Here is a 22166-nt window from a genome sequence, read left to right as displayed (position 1 = left end):
GACAACGATTACAAGGCCTCACCAACACTTGGATTTTTGAGGCTGCAGCAACCACAGGAATAGAGAGGAGACCTGGAAAGGCTGCTCTCCAGTTCTCTCACACTTACCTGGAGGTCCTGCTGTGGGATCTGAGGAACTGCAGTGAGCTGAGCTTCCCCATGGACAGGAGGAAGAGGACAAACTCTCCAAACAATCAGGCATGGATGGAAGTGACCGAGGAAGTCGGCGGCAGGAGTGTGCTCCCTCCAACCTGGCCTGGAGACAGTGCACCAAGGATCCAGGACCTCAGGAGGGTGGGAAGGCGAGTGGCAAAACACTTTCAGGTACCAAGACCCACTCTCTGACTTGCTCAGCATTCTCCTGCACAGCGCTCCTCAGGGTAACACACCTTGCAGCTCCACTCATTCCTCTCTTCAGGCACCTCACATCCCAATCTGAACAGTCAATACTCACACTCACCCTCAGCCCTCTCGTAGCCATGCCTCACAGTCACCCTCCACAAATTGTGTCCTTCCCTCCTCTCCACACAAGCCATTACAAACACTCACACCCCTCTGCTTTCTCTCCTTGCTTGAGAAAAGAGCTCACAACTTGGCGACAGGCAGAGACCTGGGGGAGGTGGAGGTGGGGAGGGGTGACCCTCCAGTGACAGGCACCTTGTCGGTCACTGGCAATGCTTGCCCACCTGCTATACTGGAAAGGAGGTCTTGTTCCAGGAGGCTGCAGATGTCAGCAGCGACCTGCCGTGATAGCCTGAGCCTCCTGAAGCACTGGTGCTCAGACACGTCGAGAGAGCTGATCCTCTGCCTGTAGACCCTGTTTTAGAGGTCTCTCCTCCTTCCAGTTGCATCTCGGTGTCCATCCCCTTGTCCTGTGGAGAGGCATGTGGCGGAGGGAAAGACAGCGGCTGCTGCTGCTGTTGTTCCTGCTGCTGCTGGAGCAGTTGGTAGTGGTGTGGCTTCTGCTCTTGACCCTCAGCAGAGGTGGAAGGTCGAGCGGTACAAGCTGCTCCCATGCTGTGGTGAAGGCTGACAGCAGGGAAGTGCAGCTGAAGGTGAGTGAAGTGGCTTCCAAGAAGTTAGCAATCACCTGTCAAGCAGTGAAAGCACTCTCTCAGAGAAGAGGTGCTGCTGAACAGCAACCTCTCACCTGGCCATGGCTGCAGCTCTTCAGTATCACTGATCAAAGCCTTCCCAGCCTTGCAGTTTCACTGAGGAAGTTCTTCCCGCAGTGCACGTGCCTCAATGATCCTGGCAAGTTGCTGACAGGTCGGGAAACAGATCCAATGGCTGGGAAATCCAGAATTCAGGGCTGAAGCAACTCATAATCAGCTACTTACCAACCTCAACAACTTCTTAATTACCCAACAGATTAAAGGGTTTCCCAATCTCATTCAATCTTGCCCCGGGGAAAGCCGGAAGAGGACTGGATCACATTGTGATTCTGATGCAATGCCAATTTCCGGGACTTATCTGCCCCGCTCGCCCCCAAACCCGCCTCCAACTGGCTGGATAAATTCTGCCCCATGTCTCAATCTGTCTTTGTGGCTTTCTTTAGCTTTTGCATGGACGTGCGTGTATCTCCCTCTGATTGGGCTGAATATTCACGAGAGCATCAGGAACCTGACACTAGGACCATGTCCGGCACCCAACCCTGCTCGAGGCTGTTCAGCGACATATGGCTGAATTTTGCAGTAGGCGACCCATTAGTGGCTCACCTCCTTGATCACATCCAATTAGGGATGGCGGGCACGTTCGGTAAGTGGCAGCTAGACATGGCGGGCCCCATTTCCAGAGACAACCTCAATTGCAACCACCTCAGCTGCAAAATATCCCTGCCACCCTACACTGATCCAGACTGACCCCTACTCTAAACCCTTCCCTCCTTTACTCTCACCACTCACAATCCCACAGCTCTGCTTCCACAATGGCAAGTCAGCAGCAATACAGGAGCTTCTCTTTGCTGACTCCCCGTTTTATACAAAGGAACGAATGGCTGCTGCTTTAGCCCATGACTTCCCACTGTGCAGGCATCTCACTTGCCTGGACGAGGTGCTGGCACAGCGTGGGGCCTGTGCGCCTCTGACAAAATTGCACCTCCGCGGCAAAATACCTCTCAATTGTCTGCCTGCTGCTTCCGGACGGGCGGCTATCATCCCCGGAAACATGTCAGGAAAACTCTGTCCTCTTGTGTGCAATTGCCGGCACACCCACCTCCGAACCCGCCTCCGAGGCAAAATGCAGTCCATTGTGCCTCTATATCTTTGTATACTTGTCTCACAGTCATATCCGCAGGTTTGCCATTTTCTCTGTTATCTCTGACTCTGTGTAACTTCCAGTGTGTGTATTGCTGTCTACCTATCTCTGACCTTTCATTCACCGGTTTGTCTATCTCCTGTCTCTCCAACAATCTACTTATCTCGCTCTTTATATATCTGTATATGTTTCCCGCTGCACGTGTCTTGCTTTCTCTCTGCATTTACCAGTGTGTGTCTGCGTGCACTTGTCTGTCTGTGAGAACTTCTCTTTGCCTTTGTGCATTAGCCAGTGTATACGTGTGCAGTGTCTATCGCTGTGAATGTTTGCATCAGTGTGTATGTGCATGCGTATTGTGTGCATGCCTGTTTGCATAAGTATACATGTTTGTGCTTAGCGGTTAGCTCAGTTGGCAATACAGAAAGATGCCAACAGCATGGGTTCAATCCCTGTGCCGGCTGTGGTAGTTCATGGAGGCCTGCCTCCTCATCTTACCCCATGCTTGAGGAGTGGTGACCCTCAAGCTATACATTACCAACAGTCTCTCTCTAATGGAGCGAGATACCTCTGGGACTACGGCTAGAACAATATTTTTGCGTGTGTGCCGCACATTTTAATATATGTGTGTGTATCTGTGTGTGTGTCTCTCTCTTTCCCACGTCTCTGTGCATTCGCCAGTGTAAGTGTATACCCGTGCCATATCTCTATCTCTTTAATGCCCTTCCTCTCGAGCCTCACTGGAAAGAGTCAACGACTTCACTATTGTGAGAAAACCGTCACCCACATTTACAGACACTCGCATGCAGTGAATTTAACGTTCTGTGAACCATTTCCCAACTTAGTATTCAGCGGTCAGGGTGCTCTAGAAAGGAGATCTTTCCAGAACGTTCCTGCAGTGGGCCGACTTTCTACGCCTCCCATAAAGCATTGATCCAAACTAAGTCTCACCTTGGCTCTGTAGCAGCTGCGATGTCCATGCCCAGGTAGTGTGGCTTGGGCATCGTGGCAATGAAATGGAGGTTAGCAGGATTAAAAAGCCGCACTGTCCCATCCGCACAGCCGCAGAAGATATAATCCTCATTGACCGACAAGCAGTTGGCCATTGTGGTCTGTGTGGAGGGGAAATATCAACATCAACCATATTACATGCACTTCAGTTTCTTCGTTAAAAAAAAAAAGACCCTCACAACTGTGGATTTTGTTTCCCACACAAGAAAATAACTGTATTAAAAAAGAATCATTCGTTACTGCCAAAGGGTCTGGGTCAGGGCTGCAACACACACACACGCACAGAGTGAGGTCACACAATTAGGATCTAAAACAGCATTTTAATTGGAAATGAGAGAATTTGAAATATCTGTGCCAGCGATTTATTTTTACACGGAGGTGGTCAGCGAGAATCTGAAGTTTAAAGTATATTATAGCTGTTAGGAGGGTGCAGAGAAGAGAAACCCAATGTGGATTTACCGTAGGAGGAAAGAATAAGGGTATGTTTGCTTGGGAAAAGCTGACTGAGGTGATCAAATTAATGGAATCAAGATTAACAAGGAATTTGAGAAGATTGTTCAGTATGGCGGAGGATTTAGATAGCACCTGCTCCGCAGTCATATGACGCTCTATTTGGCGCCTCGCATCCCACCCCTGCCACGTGATTGGACGGGATCTGCACCACTGTTATGCAAAATGGCCACCTGCCGTGTGATCACAAGGGGGTAGGCACCCACGTGACTAGTGGGAACGATGCCCATTAATGGGTCCAGGACCCACGGCGGACTCACTAAATTCAGCCCAATGGGTGCAGTCGCAAAGACGGAACACATCGACTGTTCAACGGTTCGCTGTTGGCTGGGAAACGCATGTTGGAGCTCAAGTGGGCCGAATGTGTCTATCACATCATCCTCAGGCCTGCTCACGCTACAGCTAGTAAGTGAAGGCACCGTCCGGCGTGCTATTGGGTGGCACAGGCACAGGCTAGTCCCTCACTTCATTGACCTTGATGGGGTCAGCCTGAGCAATCCTGGGTGGGGAGCTGGGGGAAGGAAATCCCTTTCCTGCCACCACATCCAGGGAATCTTGCTGGAAATTGTGTGTGTGGGATTGCCTGCGATGCCCCCCATGGTCCATTGACATTATGTGGACTGACCCACGAGAAGTGGTCACTTGGGAGGAGGGATCAGATGGCTGGCTATGCCCACTGAACTACACCCCAGCTTCAGCCAATGCCTTTGGGAAGTGGACAGAGGACGAAACACATGCAGGATGTGGGGGGGGGGGGGTCACGATGTTGTCCTTTCATGGCTAGGACCTGAGTGTCTCCTCTATCTGTCTGCTGGTTATTGCAGCTTCAGCCAAGTCCCTAGTGGGCATGCATGTACAAAACTGCCTGTATCTCAAAACAAACCTGCAAAAAATTGGGAATTTAGTTCAAGAGAGGCCACAAGGTTGATTGAATCATAGATCTATAATGGAGGCCATTGTGCCTGTGCTGGCTCTTTGAAAGAGGTAACCAATTTGTCCCACTCCCCTGCTCTTTACCCATTGCTTTGTCAATTTTTCCTTATCAAGTATTTATCCAATTCCCTTTTGAAAGTTACTACTGAATTTGCTTCCACTGCCCTTTTAAACAGTGCATCCCGGATCCTAACAACTCACCACTAAACTAAAATCCTCCTCATTTCCCCCCTGGATCTTTGTCCACAGGTGACTAAAAGCTTGGTCAAAGAGGTAGGTTTTAAGATATGTCTTAAAGGAGAGGAGAGATATGGAGAGGTTCAGGGAGGAAATTCCAGAGATTAGGACCTAGTCAGCGGAAGGCACAGCCGGCAATGGCGGAACGAAGGAAGTGGGGGATGGCCAAGAGGCAGGAGTTGGAGAGACCACGAAGGGTAGTAGGGCTGGAGGAGGTTACAGAGATAGGGAGGGGTGAAATCATGGACAGATTTGAAAACAAGGATGAGAATGTTAAAATCAAGGTGTTGCAGAATCGGGAGCCAATGTAGGTCAGCGAGAACAGGGGTAATGAGTGAATGGGAGCTGGTGCAGCAACATTCCTCACCTTCATTAGCAGCGGGCACACACAAAAAAACACCAACAAAGCAAATTCAAAGAGGAACAAGTTGACAGAGTACTGTTTCTTGAACCTGCATGCGCATGTATCAGAGCACGATGGTTAATCACAGAGATGCCGACACACAATGGAAGTATCAGTGTTGAACGCATAATGGAGGATGCTGACGCTGGCATGTACACTTACTGTTGTACTGTCTGCATTCTTTTCAAAGTCAATAGGGGGAGAGCAGCCGGGAGAGGAGAGGGAATCAATCATTAGAGATACAATAAAGAGCAGCACACTGAGCTGACAGATCTCTTCACTCACACACACATCACTTCTCCATCCTACTTGGCTACATTTCCAGTGCAGGTCAATAGGAAGGCAGACACTGGCATACACATTACGCACAGGAGCTACATATTCCCACATACACCTCTCGTAGCCAGAATGATAAGATGCCAGCTTCACCAACATGCCACTTTCCACAGTTAAATGCTAGCTCCTCTGCTAGTACGGCCAAACATCATTCCCAGTTTACAGGATACAACTGCACGAAACACACAATCCACACAGTACGTGACAACAGAGTTTCCTTTTACTTAACTGCATATTGTCCTGGCCACTAGTTATAGCTTGGCAGACATCACTAAAGCAGATAATCTGGTCATTTACTTCACTGCTGTTTGTTGGATCTTGCTGTGTGTAAATTGGCTGTCAGGTGTCCTACCTTACCATTATAACAAAATTACTTCATTGTCTGTGAAAATGTGAACTTGTCCACTTTGGCAGGAAGAATAGAAAAGCAGTATACTATTTAAATGGAGAGAGATTGCAGAACTCAGGGGCACAGAGGGATCTGGGTGTCTGGTACATGAATCACAAAAGCTTAGTAAGCAGGTACAGCAAGTGATTAGGAAGGCAAATGGAATGTTGGTGTTTATTGCAAGGGGAATCGAGTATAAAAGTAGGGACGTTTTACTGCAGCTATGTAGGACCTTGGTGAGACCACATCTAGAGTACTGTGTACAGTTTTGATCTCCTTATTTGAAAAGGATATAATTGCATTAGAAGCAGTTCAGAGAAGCTTCACTCGACTAATTCCGGGGATGAAGGGCTTGTCTTATGAAGAAAGGTTAAACAGGTTTGGCCTTTATCCATTGGAGTTTAGAAGAATGAGAGGTGATCTTATTGAAACATATAAGATCCTGAGGGGACTTGATAGAGTGGATGCTGGGAGGATGTTTCCTCTTATGGGGAAGACTAGAACTAGGGGATACAGTTTAAGAATAAGAGGTCTCCATTTTAAGATGGAGATGAAGAGAAATATTTTCCCCCAGAGGGTAGTTAGTCTGTGGAATTCTATTCCCCAGAAAGCAGTGGAGGCTGGGTCATTGAATTTATTCAAGGCTGAGTTAGATAGATTTTTGATAGACAAGGGAGTCGAGGGTTATGGGGGCCAGACAGCAAAGTGGAGTTGAGACCACAACCAGACCAGCCATGATCTTATTGAATGGTGCAGCGGACTCAAAGGTCCGAATGGCCTGCTCCTGCTCCTAAGTCCTATGTCCCTATGTATAAAGATGGTTGAGGTCGTTCAGCCTGCCAGACTGTTAATCAGCCTACGCATTCTCCCACGACTCTCCAGCGGACGATATGGAAAAGGATACTGTAAGGAGGAGGGGCGCCTCCCTCAGCAGGGGCACTGGTGTTACAATGGGCGTCCCTGGGTTGGGAGGGCAGATAGAGAGGAAGTAAGTCCCTGTCTGGATCGTGCAGATCAGGTGAAGGCTGGGTTGTGATGCCAGGCCTCACATAATGAAGGGTGGTCTCTTGGGTGGGGGATTGTACTCCATCAAGAGTCCTTGGGGGAAGGTCCTCCCATGCTATGATCCTGAGGAGCCATTCCAGGACGAAGTCCATTAAGGGGCAATGACAGACCCTGACGCACAGATTAACATCGCCAGCTCAGGCAGCTATCTCCCAGCTAGTTCTCTCAGCTCCTCACCCGTGATGCTGGGTTATGGTTTCATAGGCACTGACCATCCTTACCTGATTGTTTACGCGTGTATGTGAGAGTCCAGAGCGTCAGTCGGCTATTCAACGACAGAGGGCACCACTCCCCAAGCCCGATCTTCACTTTTTCCGACAGCCACACCTCTATGACTGGCTGGTGATCGGGAGGATGAATCTTTAGTTACATGCTCTTTCCCCAGGATAGTTCTGGGCCAACTGTAGTCCTCTCTATCACTACTCCTAAACCTGGGGCCTTCTGGTTATCCTGGCCAGTGCCTTCACCCAAAAAAACACCAGTTGGAGCATCTGGACCCCTTCATAAAACCTTCAGGATAGCAGCTGCAGTCACTCAGGCAACAAGACCTGCCTCATTGGGAAATTCCTGGGAGGTTCTCCCGACTGGCCCCTGTAACTTCAATGGAAATCTCGGTCACACGGGTTAAAAAAAGGGAGGGTTCCCCCAATCTGCCATCCCGGGAACAGCAATCAATCAGGAGAATGTCCGCAAAAGTTCCCAGCGTCTCGCTCAACCCCACAATTTATAGAATGACGCACTGAAGAGCTGTGTAGCAATGACACCAGAAGATAAGGTGCAAGAAAGGAAAGAATTAACTTGTATTTCTGTAGTACCTTTCATGACCATAGGATGTCCTAAATCACTTTACAACCAATGAAGTACAGTTGAAGTGCAGTAATTGTTGTAATCTCAGAAATACAGCAGACAATTTGCACACAGCAAGCTCCCACGAACAGCAAGGAGATAATGACCAGATAATGAGGGTGGATTTCAGTCACGTTGGTTAGGGTTAGATAATGACCAGGACCACCGATAAAACTCTCGTGCCCTTCAAATTAGCACCGTGGGATCTTTTATGTCCACCTGAGAGGGCAGACGGAGCCACAGCTTAACATCTCATCTAAAAGACGGTGCAACAACAGTGCAGCACTCCCTCAGTACTGCACTGGAATGTCATTATGTGCTTAAGGAGTGAGACTTGAACCCACAACCTCTAACTCAAAGGTGAGAGAGAGTGTTACCCACTGAACCACAGGCTGACCTTAAGGAATTATTGTTAAACTAGACACTTACCGAAATAAGCAGATTACATGGTTAAGCAGAGACAAAAAGACAGGAGAGCAACATAATCAAGTGAAGTTGAATCGCTATGACAGAAGTCGAGAACAGTCGGGGCTACAAACTATACATGTCAGCAAGTCTCATTGGCCCCAATATAGCTGGGCCATACCTTAACGTAGCAGATTCCCAAAGGCACTTACCCGCAACTCGACCCACTTGTCCAGAAGCCTCTTCTCACTGAACTCGCACAAAAGGCCGGAGGTGGTGATACAGAACGTGCTGTCGGCCTTCTTGCTGCGCCCGCACGCCACGCCGCTGAAGAAGTTGTTACGCAGCTCGCCCAGCAGGCCCGAGCGGCCCAGCAGAGGGACCGTGGCATTCACCTGAAACACAGGCAATGAACTTCCGCCAATGGTCACCCAACCGGGAAGAGCAGGCGACAGTGACAAGAGCAGGAGGACACCAGCAGACCGAGAGAGAGGAAAAGTGGGAGACAAGAGAAAAACAGACACATGGGGCCTGATTTTAACCCATTCAAAACCCATCCACTTACACAGAGTTAAAATCGGGTCCATGGTGATGGACAAATGTATGTACAGAGAGCGAGACTGACAAAAAGGGAGACACGCGCACAGAAAAATAAGAGAACCTGTCGATGTCATAGAGTCATTCAGGGCATAGGAGGCCATTCAGCCCATCGAGCCCATGCCAGCTCTCCACGGAGCAATCCAGTCTGTCCCACTCCCCAGCTCGATCCCCGTTGCCCTGCAGGTTTATTTCCCTCAAGTGCCCATCCAATTTCCTTTTGAAATCATTGATTGTCTCCGTTTCCACCACCCTCGGGGACAGTGAGCTCCAGATCATTACCACTCACTGTATAAAAAAGTTCATCCTCACATTCCTCCTGCATCTCTTCCCAAAACCGTCAATCTGTGTCCCCTAGTCCTTGTTCCATCAGTTAATGGGAACAGTTTTTCCTTGTCTAACTTATCTAAGTCTGTCATAATCTTGTACACTTCTATTAAATCTCCTTTCAATCATCTTTGCACCAGGGAGAACACCACCAGCTTCTCCAACCTAACCTTTTAACTAAAATCCCCCATCCCTGGAACCATTCTGGTAAATCTCCTCTGCACCCTCTCAAGGACCCTCACATCCTTCCTAATATGTGATGCCCAGAACTGGACACATACTCTAGTTGGGGCCTCACCAGAGCTTTATAAAGGTTCAGCATAACTTCCCTGCTTTTGTACTCAATACCTCTATTTCTGAAGCCCAAGATCCCATATGTTTTACGAACCACTCTCTCAATACGTCTTGTCACCTTCAAAGATCAATGCAGATGCATCCCCAGGTCCCTCTGTTCCTGCACACTCTTTAAAACTGTGCCATTAAGCCTATATTGCCTCACCCTATCCCTTCTTCGAAGATGTAACAAGTAAAGTGGATAATGGGGATCCTGTAGATGTAGTATATCTGGACTTCCAGAAGGCATTTGATAAGGTGCCACACAAAAGGTTAATACACAAGGTAAGATCACATGGGGTTAGGGGCAATTTATTAGCTTGGACAGAGGATTGGCTAACCAACAGAAAACAGAGAGTCAGGATAAATGGGTCTTTTTCTGGTTGGCAAGATGTAAATAGTGGGATACCATAGGGTTCGGTCCTCGGGCCCCAACTATTTACAATCTATATTAATGACTTGGATGCAGGGATAGAAGATACTATAGCCAAATTTGCAGATGACACTAAAATAGGTGGGATAGTAAGTTGCAATAAAGAAATAAGAAATTTACAAATGGATATGGATATGTTAGGTGAATGGGCCAAAATTTGGCAGATAAGAGTTTAACTGTATAAAGTGTGAGGTTATCCATTTTGGTTGGAAGACTAGAAAGGCAAATTATTATCTAAATGGAGAGAAACTTCAGAGCCTGTACTGCGCTGTAATGTCCTAATGCTTCGGTGCAGAGGGATCTGGGTGTCCTCGTGCGTGAATCACAGAAAACTAGTATGCAGGTGCAGCGGGTAATAAGGAAGGCAAATGGAATTTTGGCATTTATTGCTAAAGGAATAGAGTATAAAAGGAGGGAAGTGTTGCTGCAACTGTAAAGGCATTAATGAGTCCGCACCTGGAATATTGGTCCCTTTACTTGAGGAGGGATGTAGTTGCATTAGAGGCAGTTCAGAGGAGGTTCACTAGATTGATTCCAAAGATAAGGGGTTTGTCTTATGAAGAGAGATTGGGCAGTTTAGGCCTTCACTCTCTAGAGTTTAGAAGAATGAGAGGAGATCTAATTGAGGTATATAAGATGATTAAGGGGATTGACAAAGTAGACGTAGAGAGGATATTTTCTCTGGTGGGGCAATCTAGAACAAGAGGTCATAGTTTTAGGATAAGGGATAGCAGATTTAAAACAGAGATGAGGAGAAATTACTTTTCTCAAAGGGTCATGAGTCTGTGGAATTCACTACCCCAGAGTGCGGCGGATGTCGGGGAAGTGAGTAAATTTGAGGAGATAGACAGATTTTTAATTAGCAAAGGTTTGAAGGATTATGGAGAACGGGCAGGAGAGTGGAGTTGAGGTCGAGATGAGATCAGCCATGATGGTATTGAATGGCAGGGCAGGCTCGAGGGGCTGAATTGCCTACTCCTGCTCCTAGTTTTTATGTTCTGCCAAAATGCATCACCTCATACTTGTCAGTATTAAATTCCGTCTGCCACTTGTCTGCCCATTCTGCAAGCCTATCTCTGCCCTGTTGCAGCCAGTTCATATCACCCTCCCTATTTGCCAATTCTCCAAGTTTAGTATTATCAGGAAATTTTGAGATTCTACTCTGTAGTCCAAGATCTAAGTCATTTATATATAGAACAAAAAAGCAGTGGTCCTAACATTGATCCTTGGGGAACACCACTGTCTACCATCCTCCAGTCTGAAGAACAGTCATTTACTACAACTCGCTGTTTTCTGTCCTTAAGCCAAATTTTTATTCAATTGGACACTGACCCTCCTATTCCATGAGCCTCAATTTTTTAACCAGCCGTTTATATCATACTTAATCAAATCCTTTCTTAAAACCCATACAGACAACATTCATCCATGTAGTTTATATGGAATGCCAGAAGGCACTTGATAAAGTTCCACGTAAGAGACCATTAACTCAAATACAAGTTCATGGAATTGAAGGCAAAAATTGATTAGGTGCTCTAAGACAGACAGTAGGGATAATTGGTATGTATTCACATTGGAAGCAAGTGCGCCACAAGGATCTGTGTGAGGCCTCAACCAGATAGAGATCCATATATTCATGTTTGCTGATGACACAAAGATTGGTGGCATTATAAGCAATGTAGATGGGAGCATAAAATTACAAAGAGGCATTGATAGATTAAGTGAATGGGCAAAACTGTGAATTTCAACAAAGGTAAGTGTGAGGTCATCCATTTTGGACATAAAAAAGGATAGATTCAAGTACTTTTTAAATGATGAAAAGCTAGAAACAACGGTGGTCCAAAGCAATTTAGGGCTTTCTGCATTGAGATCACAAAAATCTATTGGTCAGATGCAAAAAAAATCAAAAAGACTTATGAAATGTTGGCCTTCATAACAAGAAGGCAAGAATATAAAAGGGAGGAAGTTTTGTTACAATTGCCCTGGTTAGACCACATCTGTAATGCTGTGTACCATTCTGGGCACCACACCTTCGAAAACAATGGCCTTGGAAGGAGGGCAGTGCAGATTCACCAGAATGTTATCAGGACTCCAAGTATTAGATAATGAGGAAAGATAACATAAGGTAAGCTTGCATTCCCTGGAATATAACAGGTTAAGGGGTGATTAGATGGAGGTTTTTGAAAGGAATTGATAGGGTAGATAGAGAGAAATCATTTCGCTGGTGGGATTGACAGGACAACAGGACATAACCTAAAACTCAGAGCCCGGCCATTCGGGACAGAAGTTAGAAAACACTTCTCCATGCAAAGGATGGCAGGAGTGTGGAACTCACTCCCACAAACAGCAGTAGATCTGAGCTCAATTAATAATTTTGAATCTGGGATCAAGAGATTTTATTAAGGAATATGGAGACAAGGTGATTGGATGGAGTTAGGGTGTGGATCAGCCATGATCTAACTGAATGAGGGAACAGGCTGAATGTTCCTATATTTCAATACAGATAGCGAGTGAGAAAGAAAAACACACAGACTGAGAGATAGAAATTCCATCTTTGACCAGGTATGCTCACCTTAGAGGCTTTCGATGCATCAAGGTACCAGAACTTGACGTGTCTGTTGCCAGCAGTGACAAAATAACTGCTATCCTCAGAGAATGACACAGCTGTCACCTTGCTCGATACCTTATTGGCTGCCACGATAACGTTTTTCTGTGGAAGAATTCAGAAACACTCATTTCATTTTTCCACATATTATGCAAATTCAATGATGCATTCATTATTGTACAGATACCAGGGCATTCCTGAGGAACAGAACACATGGCCACAGCACTGATGGTATTGACACAATCAGCCAATACGAGTACAGTCTGTGATATACATCCTTGTTCAGTAGACACAGCTCTCCCTGTGTAACACGCTGTTCAGTACACGCAGCTCCCTGTGTAACACGCTGTTCAGTACACACAGCTCCCTGTGTAACATGCTGTTCAGTACACACAGCTCCCTGTGTAACACGCTGTTCAGTACACAGAGCTCTCCCTGTGTATTGCACTGTTCAGTACACACAGCTCTCCGTGTAACATGCTGTTCAGTACACACAGCTCCCTGTGTAACACGCTGTTCAGTACACAGAGCTCTCCCTGTGTATCGCACTGTTCAGTACACACAGCTCCCTGTGTAACACACTGTTCAGTACACAGAGCTTTCCCTGTGTAACACGCTGTTCAGTACACACAGCTCTCCCTGTGCAACACGCTGTTCTGTGCACACAGCTCCCTGTGTAACACACTGTTCAGTACACACAGCTCTCCCTGTGCAACACACTGTTCAGTACACACAGCTCCCTGTGTAACACACTGTTCAGTACACACAGCTCCCTGTGTAACACACTGTTCAGTACACACAGCTCCCTGTGTAACACACTGTTCAGTACACACAGCTCCCTGTGTAACACACTGTTCAGTACACACAGCTCCCTGTGTAACACGCTGTTCAGTACACACAGCTCCCTGTGTAACACGCTGTTCAGTACACACAGCTCTCCCTGTGTAACACGCTGTTCAGTACACACAGCTCTCCCTGTGTAACACGCTGTTCAGTACACACAGCTCCCTGTGTAACACACTGTTTAGTACACACAGCTCCCTGTGTAACACGCTGTTCAGTACACACAGCTCCCTGTGTAACGCGCTGTTCAGTACACACAGCTCCCTGTGTAACGCGCTGTTCAGTACACACAGCTCCCTGTGTAACGCGCTGTTCAGTACACACAGCTCCCTGTGTAACGCGCTGTTCAGTACACACAGCTCCCTGTGTAACGCGCTGTTCAGTACACACAGCTCTCCCTGTGTAACACACTGTTCAGTACACACAGCTCCCTGTGTAACACACTGTTCAGTACACACAGCTCCCTGTGTAACGCACTGTTCAGTACACACAGCTCTCCCTGTGTAACGCGCTGTTCAGTACACACAGCTCCCTGTGTAACACACTGTTCAGTACACACAGCTCTCCCTGTGTAACACACTGTTCAGTACACACAGCTCTCCCTGTGTAACACACTGTTCAGTACACACAGCTCTCCCTGTGTAACACACTGTTCAGTACACACAGCTCCCTGTGTAACACACTGTTTAGTACACACAGCTCCCTGTGTAACACACTGTTCAGTACACACAGCTCCCTGTGTAACATGCTGTTCAGTACACACAGCTCCCTGTGTAACGCGCTGTTCAGTACACACAGCTCCCTGTGTAACGCACTGTTCAGTACACACAGCTCCCTGTGTAACGCACTGTTCAGTACACACAGCTCCCTGTGTAACGCGCTGTTCAGTACACACAGCTCCCTGTGTAACGCACTGTTCAGTACACACAGCTCCCTGTGTAACGCACTGTTCAGTACACACAGCTCCCTGTGTAACGCACTGTTCAGTACACACAGCTCTCCCTATGTAACACACTGTTTAGTACACACAGCTCTCCCTGTGTAACACGCTGTTCAGTACACACAGCTCTCCCTATGTAACACACTGTTCAGTACACACAGCTCCCTGTGTGACACACTGTTTAGTACACACAGCTCTCCCTGTGTAACACACTGTTCAGTACACACAGCTCTCCCTGTGTAACACGCTGTTCAGTACACACAGCTCCCTGTGTAACACACTGTTTAGTACACACAGCTCTCCCTGTGCAACACACTGTTCAGTACACACAGCTCTCCCTGTGTAACACACTGTTCAGTACACACAGCTCTCCCTGTGTAACACGCTGTTCAGTACACACAGCTCTCCCTGTGTAACACACTGTTCAGTACATTGCATCCCCTACAGCACTGCTGTGAGTTGCATTGATACCAGTGGCTATCCATGGAGTAACGGAGAGACAGCAGGATCGCCATTAGATTTAATGCCAATGCTGTATGTACCTTCCAAGCCCAAACGTTGACAATCATATCGTGTTGGTATCCCACGGAGACGATGTACTTGGCGTTGGGTGAGAATGCCACACAGGCCACTCCGTACTTGTGTTCCTGGAGCTCTGCCACCTGTGTTCTTTCAGTGACGTCCCAGATTCGAACAGCGGGCATGTGTCCACTCTGCAGCATGGTAGGGAGGAGGCAAAATAAACAATGAATAGCATTTGGAGAGGACAGCTCAGCTTAAGGTGTCTTACAAAATGTTGGCATGACCATGGTCAACAGTAATTCACTGTGTAAAAGGAAAATCAGTGCTGCAGCACTGACTCGGTACTTACTTAAAATGTGTTGAATCTCTAACTTGTTTCCAGTTCTAATGAAAGATCACTGACCTGAGACATTGGGCTGAATTTCCCCAGCCCCATGGGGGCAGCTTTGGAGGTTGTGGGGAGGAAACTGTGATCGACTTGCGTCGGGTCTGCTTCATGACATGTCCCCTGCTCCGTGCGCTTTTGGCGGAGGTGGGATCCCAGCAGCAACAGCTACCTGCCTGGCATCGGCGAGCGGCCAATTAGGGCACTTAATGGGGCAACTGGTCTCGAGTGTGGAATTGGATCACAAGTTATCCGATGGCACAGGGGGCACCCCGCACTGTATCAGGAGCCCAGAAATGGAGTGGAAGCACCACCACAGCCATGATGTGAACCACATGAGGCCTTCTATTAAGCTGCCAGCATTAAATCACAGTGTTCAGATTCCCCCCCCCCCAAGCAGAAGACATGCCATCGTAGCCACTTCATGGATTCTGATGTCTTCACTAATATTGCACCAACTGCAATGACAACCACTCCCCTCCTACTGAAAGTACCTCCATGCGCCACTGCCACACCTGCTGGTGACCTCGTGGCAGCATCCACATTGTGAAACAGGCTGGCAGCCCTATCTACAGGCCGCAGTGAACGGACATCCTGATGCTGAAATCCGGCTGCCGTCCCTCATTGGAAGAGGTTTCTTCTCACATCCAATGTCCCGCCACGACCACTTGAGGCCACCCGACCCAGAATTGAGGCCAACTTTGGCCCACCCAGGAAAATTCAGCCCGTTAACTCCATTTGTCTCCCCACAGATGCTGCCAGACCTCCAGAGCATTTCCAACATTTTCTGGTTTTTTTATTTCATTAGCTCCGTGTTTATTTAATATCTTAAATTATACAAAACAATGCAAAAAAATGACATGATTGTTTCAGTTATTTGCAAAGTCGATCCTGGTTGCCACACTCTGGATCTCTCAGTTTCACAATCACAGAATGAAAACTGCAAATCCTACAATATAGCTTATGTCCTTGAAGCACTTTCAGGCAGAGAAAGAGCTTTTTAATGGTCCTTTGCTTTCATGGTGTTTGTGTCCAGAACAAGGGGGCTTCACCTAAAATTAGAGCTAGTCTGTTCAGGTGGGATGTCAGGAAGCACTTTTTCACACAAATAGCAGTGGAAATCTGGAGCTCTGCCCCTCAAAAAAAGATTGAGAATCAATTGGAAATTTGAAACCTGAGACTAATAGATTTTTGCGAGGCAAGGTAATTAAAGGATATGGAACCAAGGCAGGTAGATGGAGTTACGGTACAGATCAGCCATGATCTGACTGAATGGCAGAACAAACTCGAGGAGCTGAACTCCAGTTCCTATGTTTACTACTTTTGATCTGTTCGCATTTAATCAATTGTATGGTTGATTAATAACGTGACAGATAAGTTGTTATTTGGGCCAATCACCATTCTTCCCTGTGGACGTGCGATGTAGAATGCCTTCTAGCTCTCAGTTGTGGCCCCTTTGAAAGCTTTCACGCTGCCTGTGTGCTGGATGCAAGACACTTTATTAGAGATAAACCATCTGATATAGATGTTGCCGTGACTGCAGCTAAAACTGTAGAGTGAACTGTGGCTTTGTCTGTTAGTGTTTATTGCAGTGAGCCCCTTGGGCAGATTTGATTTAGTTGACCCTGTCTTTGGGTTGCCGGAGCAATCTGGAAAGCATTAAAAGCATAATTTTCAAACACGGAGAGCCATAGATCAGAATAAACTATCAACAGGGCAGTCAATGCGTGGAACAGAGCACCAGCAAAAAAAAACAACCCAGACTATTGCTTAAATCCTTCAGTGTTAGCCTTTGCTCAGTGAGTAGTACTCTCTAACACAGTGGAAATCACAATGGGGAGAGATGTACATTGGGCTGCTGACTTGCTATCACCTGTCTTACACTATTACTCAACATTTATCCCTTTGAGTGATGTTGGTTGAGGGATGGATATTGGCTGGGACACCGGGAAGAACTCTCCTGCTCTTCTTCAAATTGTTCCACAGGAACATTTACTCAATTTAACATCTCATCTGAAAAAAAGACACTGCCAGCAATGCAGCACTCCCTCTGTACTGCACTGGAGTGTCTACCTGGATTATGTGCCTAACTCTCGAGTGGGACTTGAACGCACTGACTCTTTTGACTCCGAGGATTGAGTGCTACCACTAAGCCATAGTTGGCATTTAAATGTGGTACCAGCCTTCGGTGCTCTGCAACACTTGATACATTCTGTCTGATCTAACCTCCACTCCTTCTGTGCTATGTGGGATGCTTCCCATATCCTGGAGAACCATTTGTGCAGGAAGTGACATCAATTGAAGCAGCTTGAGCTCCAGGTTTTGGAACTTGAGCAGCAGCTGGCGACACTGCGGTGCATTCATGAAGATGAGAGTTATGTGGATAGCACGTTTATAGATGTGGTCACCCCACAGCTTAAGAGTATGCACAGAGAGAGGGAATGGGTGACCACCAGACAGTCAAAAACAATCAGGCAGGTAGTGTAGGAGAACCCTGAGTGAATCACTCTCCAACAGGTATTCAGTTCTGAATACTGAGGAAAGTGATGTTTCATCTGGGGAGTGCAGCCAGAGTCAAGTCCATAGCACCACAGGTGGCTCAGCTGCACAGTGGGGTACAGGGAAGACTGGAAGAACCATAGTGATAGGTGATTCAATAGTCAGGCAAACAGACAGGTGTTTCTGTGGCAGCAGACGTGAATCCAGGATGGTGTGTTGCCTCCCTGGTGCCAGGGTCAAGGATGTCACTGAACGGCTGCAGAGTATCCTGAAGGGGGAGAGTGAACAGCCAGCCGTCGTGGTCCACATCGGAACCAACAACATAGGTAGAAAGAGGGATGTGGTCTTGCAGTCAGAATTTAGGGAGCTAGGTAAGAAATTAGCAAACAGGACCTCAAAAGGAGTAATCTCCAGATTACTCCCAGTGCCAGGTGCAAGTGAGTATAGAAATAGAAGGATAAGACAGATGAATGTATGGCTGGAAAAATGGTGCTGGAGGGAGGGCTTCAGATTCCTGGAAGATTGGAACCGGCTCTGGGGGAGGAGGGTTGCACCTGAACAGAGCTGGGATCAAGTACCTTGTGGGACGTTTTGCTAGTGCTGTTGGGGAGGGTTTACACTAGTTTGGCAGGAGGATGGGGACCTGAGGGTAGACTCAGTTGGGACAAAATCAGAAATGAAACTGGAAGGCGGAAAATTAATGGATGATTCTGGTAGGCAGAGGAAACGAGGGCTAGAAAATAAAAAAAGAGTTTGGCAGTGCTCAAGGGTATCTATTTCAATGCAAGGAGTATCGCAAATAAAGCAGATGAGCTGAGGGCACAGATAGACAGGTGGCAGTATGATTTCACAGCTATTACAGAAACATGGCTTAAGGAGGGACAGGAATGGCAGCTCAACATTCCTGGTTAGAGGGTTTTCAGACGCGATAGGGAGGCGGATAAGAAAGGAAGGAGAGTGGCAATTTTGGTCAAGGAAACTATTACAGCTGTGAGGAGGGATGACTTGCTGGAAGGTTCATCAAATGAGGGCATATGGATTGAGCTAAGGAACAAAAAAGGGGCAGTACTATAGCCCCCAGTCAGAGGGAGATAGAAGAGCAGATATTTAGGCAAATCTCTGAGAAGTATAAGAACAATAGGGCAGTAATAGTAAGGAATTTTAATTACCCCAATATCAACTGGGATAGTTTTAGTGTGAAAGAAATTGAGGGAGCAGAATTCTTGAGGTGCATTCAGGAGAACTTTTTTGCCCAGTATGGAGCAAGTCCAACAAGAGAGGGCACAGTTTTAGACTTAGTTTTAGGAAATTAAGATAAGCAGGTGGAAGGAGTGGCAGTGGGAGAGCATTTTGGTGGTAGCGATCATAATTCAGTCAGTTTTAACATAATTATGGGAAAGGACAAGGATAGAACAGGAGTTAGAGTTCTCAATTGGGGCAAGGCCAATTTTACTAAACTGAGGAGTGATTTAGCGAAAGCAGACTGGAAGCAGCTACTTGAAGGTAAATCAGTGTCAGAGAAGTGGAAGGCATTCAAAGAGGAGATTCAAGGGGTTCACAGTAAACATGTTCCCACAAAGAAAAAGGGTGAGGCGGCCAAATCTAGAGCCCCACGGATGTCAAGGAGCCTATAGGGGAAGATAAGGCAGAAAAGGAAAGCTTATGTCCAAAACCGAGAACTCAATACTACAGAAAGCCGAGAGGAGTACAGAAAGTGGAGGGGTGAAATCAAAAAGGAAATTAGGAAAGCAAAGAGAGGGAATGAAAGAATGTTTTATCAACACATTAAGAGTAGGAGGATAGCTAAGGAGAGTGTAGGGCCCATAAAAGACCAAAAGGTAACCTATGTGGAGGAGCGGAAGACATTGGTATGGTTCTTAATGAATACTTTGCGTCTGTCTTCACAAAAGAGGGGGAATGATGCAGATATTGTATTTAAGGAGGAGGAGTGTGAAGTATTGGATGTGATAAGCATAAGGAGAGAGGAAGTATTAATGGGATTAGCATCCTTGAAAGTTGATAAATCACCAGGGCCAGATGAAATGTACCCTAGGCTGTTAAAAGAAGCAAGAGAGGAAATAGAAGAGGGTCTGACCATCATTTTCCAGTCCTCACTGGATACAGGTGTGGTGCCGGAGGGCTGGAGAACTGCTAACATTGTACCTCTGTTTAAAAAGAGAGCGAGGAATAGACCAAATAATTACAGACCAGTCAGTCTAACCTCAGTAGTGGGCAAATTATTGGAATTTATTCGGAGAGACAGGATAAACTGTCATTTAGAAAGGCACACGTTAATCAATGATAGTCAGCATGGATTTGTTAAGGGAAGATCTTGTTTGACTAACGTGATCAAATTTTTTGAAGTAACAAGGAAGATAGATGAGGGAAGTGCAATTGATGTGGTCTACATGGATTTTAGCAAGGCTTTTGACAAGGTCCCACATGGCAGACTGGTTAAAAAATTAAAATCCCATGGGATCCAGGGATATGCAGCACGGTGGATACAAAATTAGCTCAGTTGCAGGAAAAAAAGGATAATTGTTGACGGTGGTTTAGCGACTGGAGGGCTGTTTCCAATGGTGTTCCACAGGGCTCAGTACTGGGTCTCCTGCTTTTTGTGGTGTATATTACCGATTTGGAAGTAAATGTAGGGGGCATGATCAAGAAGTTTGCAGATGACACAAAGATGGGCGATGTGGTAGATAGCGAGGAGGATAGCTGTAGGCTACAGGAAGATATTGATGGACTGGTCAGATGGGCAGAAATGTGGCAAATGGAATTCAACTTGGAGAAGTGTGAGGTGATGCATTTGGGGAGGTCAAACAAGACAAAGGAATATACAATTAATGGGAAAATACTGAGAAGTGTAGGGGAAGTGAGGGGCCTTGGAGTGAATGTCCACAGATCCCTGAAAGTCGCAGGACGGGTCGATAAGGTGGTAAAGAAGGCATATGGAATCCTTTCCTTTATTAGCCGAGGTATAGAACACAAGACCAGGGAGGTTATGCTGAACTGTATAACTCATTGGTTAGACCACAACTTGAGTACTGTGTGCAATTCTGGTCACCTCATTACAGAAAGGGTGTAACTGCACTCGAGGGTACAGAGGAGATTTACAAGGATGTTGCTAGGACTGGAAAAATGCAGCTATGAGGAATGATTGGATAGGCTGGAGTTGTTCTCCTTGGAACAGAGAAGGCTCAGGGGAGATCTGATTGAAATGTACAAAATTTTGAGGGGCCTGGATCGAGTGGAGGTGAAGGGTCTATTCACCTTAGCGGAAAAATCAGTGATGAGGGGGCATGAATTAAAGTGATTGGTAGAAGAAGTAGAGGGGAGATGAGGAAAAACTTTTTCAGCCAGAAGGTTGTAACAGTCTGGAATTCACTGCCTGAAAGGGTAGTTGAGGCAGAGACCCTCAACTCATTCAAAAGGAGTCTGGATATGCACCTCAAATGCCAGAAGCTGCAGGGCTACGGACTAAATGCTGGAAGGTAAGATTAGAATAGGTGGATTGTTTTTCGACCGGCACAGACATGATGGGCCAAGTGGCCTCTTTCTGTGCCTTACACTTTATATGATTCTATGAGTTTTGCATCTTATGACTGGCAGACTGGATGCCAGTCTGGGCTCACAATTTCTTGCTTCAGACTGTTCCAATTTGCCCAGTCATGCTGTCAAACCTTACAGCTGGTGCTGTCTTTCAAGATATTAACATGAAGCCACTGGTTTTAGGTCAGATATTCCAACTGCTGTAGAGTTCCTGTCAGTGCTCAGGTGAACTGGGCAATGTAGAACATGTTTGGCATTAGCTCTGTCGAGTGCGCCAGCTAGGTCCAGTCATTGCAAACGGTGTGAGATTGTATCAGTGCCAGAGAGAGCACAACATTGCCATAGTAGTCTACTTCCTCGCCCATCATCACAATGGCAATTGGAATTACTGTTCAGAAGACTGGCACATCTACTGATAGATAACGGGTTCTGTCACAATCATATAACAGATAGGTGAAAATATCCTGAAGGTTTTGAAGATATTTGATTCCAGCTCTTGCCCAGAGGGAATTGCCAACCCAACTCAGTAAATGTGCATTGGGTCTTGACTAGCGAACAGATATCTCAGTAAGGGAAATGGTGAGAGACACCAGTCAATGTATGGATAGCTCTCCAAGGGAGGGGCCTGAGTGCCATCAGTCCACCTACAGATACCTTCCTGAGAGAAGGAACCTAAGAGACTCGAGTCAAGCAAGAAGGAAGGAAAGAAGGGAGAGAGCAAGGAAGGAGAGAGCAAGGTAGAGAGGG

The 22166-nt window shown here is 46.7% G+C and overlaps 1 protein-coding gene across 3 annotated transcripts in view; it reads right to left on the bottom strand.

The window, feature by feature from the left end:
• mapkbp1 (mitogen-activated protein kinase binding protein 1) overlaps positions 1-22166 on the bottom strand; it is a 368915-nt gene that overhangs the window by 201193 nt on the left and 145556 nt on the right. For all 3 annotated transcript variants that reach the window (XM_068039616.1, XM_068039618.1, XM_068039619.1), the window contains exons 5-8: positions 15004-15174; positions 12646-12783; positions 8599-8781; positions 3204-3364 (exon numbers count right to left, since the gene is read on the bottom strand). In XM_068039616.1, the coding sequence (XP_067895717.1) occupies positions 3204-3364; positions 8599-8781; positions 12646-12783; positions 15004-15174 (653 nt within the window). The remainder of the gene's footprint in view (positions 1-3203; positions 3365-8598; positions 8782-12645; positions 12784-15003; positions 15175-22166) is intronic.

This window comes from Heterodontus francisci, chromosome 9 (assembly GCF_036365525.1).
Source record: "Heterodontus francisci isolate sHetFra1 chromosome 9, sHetFra1.hap1, whole genome shotgun sequence".
NCBI lineage: Eukaryota > Metazoa > Chordata > Chondrichthyes > Heterodontiformes > Heterodontidae > Heterodontus > Heterodontus francisci.
This window is presented reverse-complemented; position numbering and strand designations above follow the sequence as displayed.